Here is a 10,665-nt window from a genome sequence, read left to right as displayed (position 1 = left end):
CAAATGTGATAAAAATGGGATTACAAGAACCAACTGTGAAAAGGTAAGCCAATTAAAGAATCTGATTACCTGTCAATGTTTTTACTGTTCATCAGCTAGAAAAAATCGTTCTAAAAGTGACTTCAATTATATTGTTCCTCTGTGTTGTTATGGCTGTAGCTGTGGTGTGGACTTCGCTATACTCATTGAATTATAACACTTAAGTTATCGTCCTTGGCCTTAAACTTAGCATGTTTTGTACTTCCATTTTTTTCAAGCACTGCATATTTTTGGGCCATTGGACAATTGTGAACGAGATGAGTGATGGTGAACAGACCTAGAAAAGGAAGGGCATGAATATATTAAACTGTGACCACTAAATTATCCGACAATCTCTCCAAAAACGGTTGGTGTGTGGCCTGTAATGAGAGAAGGAGAGAATGGAGGAAAGATAAACGACCGACAATAGATACTTGCAGTGCCGCCTTAGTCTCGTTCATGCAGCAACTTGTGCATTCATTTGGCATTATGAGCGAGACTGAAAAAAGAAGACTATTAACGTAATGGATCAGAGTCGCAGAGGAGGGAAGGCATACAGATAGAAGGAGAGAAAGAGGAAAAAAGAAGACAGTGGAGGGAAGAGGGAGTGGAAAGGAGGACAGAAGTAAAATAAAATGAAAACTAGCTTTTTTGACATTCATTTGCCCAAATGTATGTCATTGGTTCATTTGCTCCCAGAGTCAAGTATGTGAGTCTTTTTTTACCAAATTGTGCCTAAAAACCTGCTGCTTTCAACTTGTTACAGCGTGCTTATTATTTGTGTGCAATAGCATGCTTCAGCTTTATAAAGTGAGTTTGAATAAATTAAGTTTGGCTGTCTAGTGGAGCATGATGTATTATTGAATTGTAAATGATGACATTCTGCAAGATAAATAACATTTGTGTTTTGAATGAATCTCTTAATTCTTTCCAGGTGAAAAGATTCATACTGAATCCATCAAATTTGTTGATGCACTAATGCATACATTTATGTGGATTGGGATTTCAATTCATTTTCCAGTCCATTCCATTCATATTACCGAGACAAAATAATACCCAACACACTTTTTTTTCAAAGTTATAGGCTTTATTTAACTGCCAAAATGTCAAGCATGTTTCTACATAAATAACAACCACGAGAATCAACGTACATGGCTACATGGAGCTGATGAAATCTCTGGATGTGACATCACAATGTACTTGGTCATTTGTGGAACAAAGACAGTGCAGCTCTCTTATCTTAAAAATAAACGAGGGGAAATGAATCAACCTGAATCGTTTGAAGATGACTTTCGGCTAGCTAATTTGTTGTACGCAAGCGTAGACCAACCTGCTATTTACAGAACACAAGTAAAAGTCACTAAAAAACCCAAACAGTCTGGGAATAAGGAAAATACAGTTGATAAAAAGCCATATTGTATGCATTTTAACAAAATATACAAAATCTAAAACATGATAACATATAAGTAATTTGGGGGGAAAAGCTCAATTCATGCAGCCTACTGGCTGGCGTGTCAATGAAAATGCATAGTCTCTGTCCATCGAGGAAATATTTCAACATCGTGAGCACATGCTTGTGCTTCCTACAGACACTAAAAGATTCCTTTGTTCGTGCTCTTATAGCATTGTGACTCTCAAACTCTTAAATAAACATTCCCCAGCTATATAACCCTTGCAATGCATAAATTATGTCTAACATCACACCACGCGACGCACCAGTTACCATTGAAAGCGGACTCTTACAGCAGTGGCTGTGACTGCTGAGTCAACTAAAACTTGATTCTTTATGTGCCCTTGAAACTCTACAACCTCTCTTACTAAGATTATACAGGATCAGAACCGTCCCTAGGTATGTTATGTTTTCTATTGTGTAACAGACTCGTTCTCAGTTGTTCACTGATCTAACCAGTGTTGGTTTTCATATAGGTTTTAATTGGGGGTTCAACACAAAGACTTCTTGGTGTCATCATTCTTACATCCGAACATTTCATGAAGATTTACAGTTGTCAAACACATCATTACCAATATCTCAATATCCAGAGTAGGTGACAGTTTCCCAGCACGACGCTGTTTTAATAAGCTAGATATGCCTCGGGGACTGTGGGAGTTATAAACAGGTGAAATTTAAGTGTGGCTCTCGTTTTCACTCTGCATGTGGAATAGCCGAGGAGGGTTTAATCCACAGGCTCGGGGGGAATAATTATGTTTACTTTTTTTTTAGTGAGTATTCCTTCAAGGCACTGGAAAAAAAGGGCCGAATGCGTTTTGTATGTGTGTTTTAGGTGTTAACAGGGAGATGAGGAAATATCATTCCTAAAAGATGCCAAAAATCACTATCAGTTGAATCGTATCAGTTGAATCGATTCAATCAATCAGTTAAACAATTCTCACCTTCAAACAAAGTGATTCTTACTGACTTTCTTATTAAAGGATACCAATGCTAGTTTGACGCCACCTAATATTTTTAGAGAAACTACTTATGAGCTATTTAGCCTGGCTAGCTTATAGAAAACAAGCATTTCCCAAGTTCTCTTTTCCAATGCAGGTTTTTGAACAGTCAATTTTGTTCTTTGTTCCAAACGTTGAGACTTATTTTATTCTCAATAAATTAAACGGAGACCAAATTCAGTGCAACCTGTTTGTTTGTTTCCCTCTCAAGCCCCTTTAAAACGGCTTACGCCTCTCCCACCCACACCACAGTATTTCCCAAGGGAACGTCAGTGATCTCACAGTTGAGTTTATCCAGCCGCCCATCCAGTATAAACAGGGAGCTTTGAGACGGGGTCATGAGATACTGTCCGAACAGCCCGCTGCCAGTCATGACCCTGTTCTGGCGGTTCCAAGGCCACTGAGCAGCCGGCGTGGGCTGCTTTAGGCTCTTGATCATTTTGACGTTACCGGTGCTGAGCTCCACAAAAAGAGCATCCGTCTGGCGGCCCGAGCTGCCAAACACGTTATACTGGTTAGCCTCGGTGAACGAGGGCATGAAGGCCAGATCGGACAGGTGGAGGTTGGTGTGAATGTCAAAGGGCTGGCCGATCTCACCCCGCATGGACACATGCTGCAAGCGCATGAGCCCATCACGGTCGTCCACGCTCACTAAATAGTGGCCATCAGGAGAGACATAAGGTGTGCCACTCACATCCCCATTTGGACTGATGACATTGTCTGTTACGCTATCGATGATTAATTGTGGCCGTACCGCACCTGTTGAGTCTGGCCAACAGTTGACGAAGTAGTATCCGCCCAGGTGTGTGTAGGTGAGGGATTGTGGGATGCAATCGTACTGCTGCAGACTAATGTTTTTCACATAGGAGGTGGTTTCCAAATCGATCTTATGAAGAGCTGGTTCGTTCTTGTGGAGGATGATACCAAACCTATTACAGAAAAAATATGCGTTAGACATAGATATCAGTTAGATATCAGTTTCTGTCAAGCAAAACATTCATTCAACACAACTATTTCATGTTTCTTTGTCAGAACAAGCTCACCAGGGTTTTGTGGCATTCAGAATTAAATCACGCTTTTTAAATAATGCCTTTTATATTCCAATTCAATCCTTTTCAACTGAGGTAGAAAAAGGGATGTCAAATTGGAATTTGATTTAAAAAAAAAAAAATGCAAGCATTCATATACTTGCTGTGTATGCATAGCTTTTATTTAAAGCTGCAGTCCGTAAGTTTTGCCTCTCTGTCGCCATCTCTGTTTGAAACCTGCAATTGCAGTTATTTGCGGAATTATTTTCTTTACGTGGGTTGTGCGTCGGCTCAGCTCCTCAGCGAGGATGAATCTAATGTTTTAAGGAGTATGTGTGGCTCGCACCGGTGTGAATACTGTACTTCAGAATCACAGATTCTAGTCTACGTCTTGGAAGTATGACCCAAATAAGAATTTTCACCGGATATTGTCATCGGAACAAGTAAGTAACAAGTCTGCCACTTTTAGTTCTGACCAACTGAGGAAAAAAGCATTACAATAAAATTGCGCTACCAATGGTGATTAAATCTAACGATATGTTAGCTCATATCACATCAAACCGTGCAAATTATTATTATTGTTATACTTTGTTCTCAAATTGTTAATGTTAACAACATCAGCATTGCATGACTACGTGTATGTATGTAGTGTGTATTAGCGTTACATGTAGATTCCAATTTCTGTACAGTCTCTAATTGTCAAACCATTCGAATTTCATATAGAGAAATTATTTTAACCTAAAAAGCAAATTATTCTTCCTAAGAACTGGTTCCCTTTAAAATACAAAACTTGTGTAATCCCATGTATATGTAACCAGATGCATATTTAAAACTGGAATATAATCTAATTTCAGCCACTTACATGTGTTTTAAACACATAATCCGCCATCAAAATGATACATTTAATTATTCCAGCTGCTGTGAGAAAAGGCTATAAACGATCCGCCACCTGCAGCAACATCACGTGATATAGCCTACTAGCTGGGACTCATTCTTTATGTTTACAGTCGTGTCGTAATGATGCGGCAGCATGCAAGAATTTCCCGCAAAAACCTACCAGTACCACTTAAATTACAAAACATTATTATACGCTTTCCGTTGTGAATCGGGCTAAGGTAAGGCTGGTTATGTATTTGTTCAAAAATTGATTTCGTATAATTTTTTAACCAAAAAAAGTTACGGACTGCAGCTTTAATTTGTATCTTTTTGTAAACAAATCTTTTAGTATATAAAACATAAGTTAATCTTATAATTAAAACTTATTTCATGACAATAATATCATTTTATGGACCATAAAATGTGCTTTATGGTGCTCTATGATAAAATTAAAATCTTATTTTGATAGTTTTGTCTAATAATTTGGGGAACAATATTCTACAAGCATCAATAGGCATAATTAGTCAAACTAAAGATGAAATAATTTCTGTTTTGTTGAAAATTTTGTCACATAACTGTTGAATTTCCTTGCAAATTGCAAATAGTAAATTCCTCTTCTAGACAACTCATGAACTGATAGAAAGCCAGTTCATAAATTCTGACTTTTGCCCAACCCTGAAGCTTTGTAATTATTAAGGATCTGCATTGATGAAATAAAAGCTCCCATCCCAAGTTAAAGTGTCCCTGGAACTGGATCTAACTCCACTGCGCACTTGAGTAATGTTGCCCTGAGGGCACTGCACTTGCAATTAATGAAGTGTAAGTTGCTTTGGATAAGAAGTAGCTGCCACACCAAATGTAACAAACGAAGCTTCTGAGTGAATAAACCCAGAGTGCAGGTTCAAGTCTAATGAGGAAGATCCAAAAGCTTTAAGAGAGAGAAAGAATTCAATGTCACATCTCTGTTCATCAGTCCATGATAAATATCCTCTGCCAGATGTCTGGTTTCATAATTGATTTCAATAAAAAAATTAATCATCCACACTTTGTCTCATCCACTGAGAAATCCAAAGAGCCCAATTATTGGCTATAAAAAAAATCTCAGAAGAACCAAGAACAAATGAAGTTGGTGAGGGAAATAAAGGATCTGACAAAGTCCAATTAAATCTGCATGCTCTCCAATCAATTCTAGCACAGACTTCAAACCCTGACATCCATCTTCTTTTATGCACTCGAGAATGGGGCCGCTGTCTGTGTCTGGCCAAAAGGCCACGTCTGCTGCGGACCAATGGGACAGATTATCACCGCCCGTGATGAGCTCCACCAGTTGGCAGCCGGTGTCCATCTATTAGCCACAGGCCAGGCTGTTTTGGCTGTGACGATATGCTCGGGGCTTAATTTCTAAATTATGAGGTCCGGGAAGAAGACCTGGCGATGGATCCGGACACTGGGGGGCGAGATCACGGAATATGAATGTAAAAGTGTGTGTTCAATACCCAGTCATACACTTCAATTGTAAATAGGATTATTTTGCTAACAAGAAAAATTCTCTCCTGCTGTGTTAATAAAATAGCTTCTCTGTTTGGATTAAGGGTCAAACTGACCTCAAATTATATAAAAATTAGTCATATTGAAATAATATGAATCTTGTATTTAACAAGCTACAATAAAGGTTCTTTCTCTTTTTTTCTCTTTCTCTTTTTTTTACTTTTCAAAGTGTTACATTTTGATGATTTGAAACCACTGAGGAGGGCAAATTTGTATATACTTTCCAAATCACATCTATGTGTCAAAAACAGTGCACATATATCACCTTAAATGTGTAAGAGTCTAAAAACATTTCTAGAAGAAATAGTTTCACCAGTGTTTCTAGCAGTTTAAATGTGGATCAAACTGACCCACTGATTTGGAGATCTTGCACAAAGATCTTGCACATTTACTGTATGTGCCTAAACTTTGCATAAACATTCATGATGCTAAATAAATAAATAAATCAAGAAATAAATAGTTGTTTACATGTGTGATTTTCTGCCTTTGCACAAAGTTTCTTCTACTTCTGACATTTCATTTCATGGATTAAAAAAGACACCAAAATGGAAAATATATTTACCCTACAGAAACAAGAAAGGACAGAAAGGAAGGAACAGTGTGAATTTATTGTAAAATGTTGCAAATTTTTTTAATTTTTTTTTAATTGTGGCTTTTTTCCCTGTCTATTAAATGCATTAACCTACATGTAGCTACATTTTCTCATGAAATTTAAAGTTGCACTTGGTGCCCAATACCTTTGCTTAACTTGGAATTTTGTGCATGTAAAATTTTGGTGGTAAATCCAATGCAACAAAAACATGAATAAAACAATGAAGATGGCTGCTGCTAGCACTCACGAACATATATCAATGATACAATTCATCCTGGATATGCTTTAAAAAACAGGCCTGTGTGCTATGGGGGTCACTACAATGCTTTCAGAATCAGCTTTCAGCTTTGTTAAACAGATGTATGTTTGATGGAACCCATGAGGAAACATGCATCACTCAATAATGATTACAAATAGGTTTTGTAGTGCTAGATATAAAACATTTCTACAGGGGCATGTAATGATGTATCCCTAGAATAGGATACTTAAGAGTCACATTCATCTTTTTGAGCTGGCACACACAGCTCTGTCATATGGATATCTGCTGCTGATTTCATTACTCTATAAAGTCACTAGCCTCTACCCATGCAGTCAATATACAAGAGGACAGCTCTGTAATTTGATAATAAAAAACAAAACAAACAAGTGTTTTTTTAGCATTGTGTATACTTTGTGATTTCTGTGTTTGTGTATGCACTGCAGGGCAATTAATAGAGGCACTTTCCTGTTGTAAATCAATGCTTTTTCCTAACTAAACCTTAGGTATCCCAAACAAACTTTCTTATGAACAAACAAAACACATTTAATCAAACTCCTTCAATATTTATCTGACCAACATTTTAGACTGAAAATGTGTATTTAGCATTAGTAAAGGGCTTACTGTACAATTAAAAGAAAATAAATAAGTAAAGTTATGTATTTTTTTTTACTGTTGACATGTAAACGTATTTGCCCGCAGGCTGGTTGCGGATAAAAGCATGACAGAAAGTCAATGAATGCTGTGAATGGGACTCTTGTAGGCTGTTATTTTCCCAGTGTGGTGTGTAAATGCTAAAATAATTTGACAAGCTGACTAAAATGTCACATGCAGTCTCTCTCCTGTACAAATCCCTCCTCAACAGTTCACTGCCACAGGTGAAGTCAAAATATATGAGGCATTTCAAATGAGAAACGAATGAAGTAATTATTGGATCACGGATCACCAAACATTCCTCCTTACAACAGTGTTTTGTACAAATGACACTGGCGCTGGTTACCAGTCGCAGATCTTATTATGTCAGCATATTCACAAAAATCAATATCCTCCTGAGGATTACGCAAGTAAATTCATATAAATTTACAAGGCACACTGAGCTCTCTGGTTGATCTATTTATTATTCATGGGTATTCGTGCGTAAAGTTCGGTCCTAGCATGCGTTTATAGTTAGATAAACACTGATATGTACAGTATCAATGTAAAAATAGTTTCTAAAAAATGAAACCTTTTGTGTTTTTGCAACTTTAGAGATGTACAAATGTTCACAAATCATTTGAGAGTCATAGAATAGGTTGTCTATTTTATAATCAGTTTACACATTTTTACTGTATTTTTGATCAAATCAATGCAGCCTTGGTGAGCTTATATATTTTTGATGTTTCTTTTTCTTTTTTTTCTCGGAAAGACGTCAATACACACCATTTTTCAAGTCCACATCAACTGACATTAATCTACTCTCCAGCCTGGTTTGTTTGTCTGACAAAAATTGCAGATTCACCGTTATGATTGGTCAGATCACCTGTCAATCAAATTCCTGGTGAAGGGTCAATTGTGTCAACATGATTTAAATACAATATGTTTTTCATATGTGATGCCTGTTAACAGGGGTGCCGCTATGGTTTCTGGACTCTCAATCAGAGTTTCATTTAGGCCTATAAAAATGCCATTAAAACGATTTTTCTCAGACAAAGTATCACTATCATTTATTGTAACTGATAAATGCAAGCATGGGATTGACTATTTATCTTGAGATTGTGGCAAATCCAGTTCCAACCATTCTTCAGAAGATTTGTAATGTGTGTAAAAGGGATTTAGTTGTTTCAGAGGCTGTCAATACACTTTATATAAAATACCTTTGAGATCAGCATGTCTGGTTTTGATCTGAGAGTCTGTTTTTTCTTACATAATCACTCTCTCAATCTTTATCTTATTCCCTTTAGATCAATGACATAATTCCTCAAACATCTTACATAATGGCGTTTACAAAGAAACACAACTAAAAGCTAATGTCATGTGCTAAATCCAAACTCTTGCCAGGCGAAGATCAGAGGGCTGTAATACTTTACACTGGTGTTAACCTCTATTTCAGTATAGAGCGCTGATGTTGCACTCTGTTGACTTGGAGCACTGAAACACATTACTCCATCAGAGAGCGGACAGCACTGCTAAATGTCACCAGCCTACTGGGACAGAGCACTAAAAAAGTGTACATACCCTCAACTGAGCGTCCAGCAGTTTATTCAAGAAAAACGAGACTGACACACACTGAACTCCAGTGACAGGAACCGAATTGTAGTGCGGCACGTATCAACTAGCGCAGTATTACTGCTAGTAAATATTAGGGCGAAAGCAGACAGCTGGGTTCAGTGACTCGTCTATGAGGAGAGTGTGTATTTTGTGAGTGTGTGTGTGGTATGCGTGTAAGCCGTATTATCTCAGGCCTCAAAAGGATTGAAAATTAAACTGGTCTTTGTGCATTACGCTGTATCCTCCGGATGAACTCTCTATTGTGGGACTAAGATCCTGTCTTTTAACAAAGCTGGTCACTAGCTGTGCTGAGCATCTGCAACTGAACTGCAACAATGTGCTTATTCTCCAAAACCTTTATTAACACTATAATAAGAGACACAGGATATTTGAACTACAAAAGATGTTTACACACAGATAAGTAAACAGGATAGATGCTATTAGCATTTACTGATCATGAGACTGAGTTATGATAATTTGACCGGATAGCCTTATTAAAATGTTGTGAATATGATTTGATTAGATTGCAAAGAAACTGTCAATCATCTTGCCTCACAGGGTAAGGCTATGGCTCTGATCCAAAACCTAGTGAGCAGCCTATGTAGGAGGTATTTTAAGGCATCATAGCTGTGCTGGAGACATAAAGGCTACTGAAATCAGTTAATCAAAGTTCCTGTAAGACTTTTGTTACACGATTTTGGAAAAATCCCATTCATTTTCTCCATAGAGGAACTGATTTTTAATAATAACCTTTAAACCGTTAAAGACAGACTTACTTTAAGCTACAAAGATGTAGATTGATGGCATAGTATATGCTTAAATTACATCTCCATCTGTCCCGCTTTAAAGCCATTTAGTACACAGCCTTGTACCTTTGACTTTTTGTACAATTTTCATATACTTTTCAGCTTCAAATTAAAAATTATAATGTTGTGATTCACCTTGCTGCAGTTTGGTTTGGCTCATAGCTTATAACTCTTTAACAAAGTTTTTTTTTTCCTACAGAAAAAATACTTCTGGAACCAAGGCTGCTGAAAAAGTGGTCTGGCACTGTTGCACTCTATAGAGCGTTCTAACTTATGAGGTTCCTTTTCAGTTAAGATGCTGCGTATGTAGGCAGCAAACAGCAAGATTTTGGAACAGAGCTTAAGTTTTCTTTACGACCGTCACATTGTAATTTTTTTTGTGAACATTTTACATTGTTTGCCACGCTTGTCATCAGCAGTGTGACTTGCTCTCTCAATGAAGAGAACAAGTAATCTCTCTAGCGTTTGGAATTGAGTCATTATTTTTTTTAATATTAGCACGTCATGATAGCGTAAGTAAACATTTATCTGTCAACAGGGGACAATAAGAGGATCAGGGCATGCTCAATAATCTTCAACTCAGATTTTAATCAATTCAAATGAGATTTCCATATCCACACAACATCTCCTGGTCTGTTTATTCAGGGTTTAAACTCACATTTCCCTCTCGACTACCTCTAAATCTACTTTCTCATGTGAGTGACTATGAATGCACAAAATGGTTTATTAAGATCTAAATGTCAGTTCCTGAATGCAATTTACACACTATCCGGAACTAGAGCGGTTTTCTCAGGAGTTCTAATCACAGTCAGTACATGTTCATACATCGCTCATATATATATATAT

At 37.2% G+C, this 10,665-nt stretch overlaps 1 protein-coding gene across 2 annotated transcripts in view; it reads right to left on the bottom strand.

Annotated features, from left to right (window-relative positions):
* Positions 1–1,089: 1,089 nt before the first annotated feature.
* The window catches only part of fstl5 (follistatin-like 5), a 130,345-nt gene continuing 120,769 nt past the window's right edge, over positions 1,090–10,665 (bottom strand). For both annotated transcript variants that reach the window (XM_016573581.1, XM_016573582.1), the window contains exon 16: positions 1,090–3,395. In XM_016573581.1, the coding sequence (XP_016429067.1) occupies positions 2,693–3,395 (703 nt within the window). In that variant the 3' untranslated portion in view covers positions 1,090–2,692. The remainder of the gene's footprint in view (positions 3,396–10,665) is intronic.

This window comes from Sinocyclocheilus rhinocerous, unplaced genomic scaffold (assembly GCF_001515625.1).
Source record: "Sinocyclocheilus rhinocerous isolate Xijiao unplaced genomic scaffold, SAMN03320098_v1.1 scaffold111, whole genome shotgun sequence".
Lineage (NCBI taxonomy): Eukaryota > Metazoa > Chordata > Actinopteri > Cypriniformes > Cyprinidae > Sinocyclocheilus > Sinocyclocheilus rhinocerous.
The sequence above is the reverse complement of the archived record's forward strand: the minus strand, read 5'-3'. Positions and strand labels throughout refer to the sequence as shown.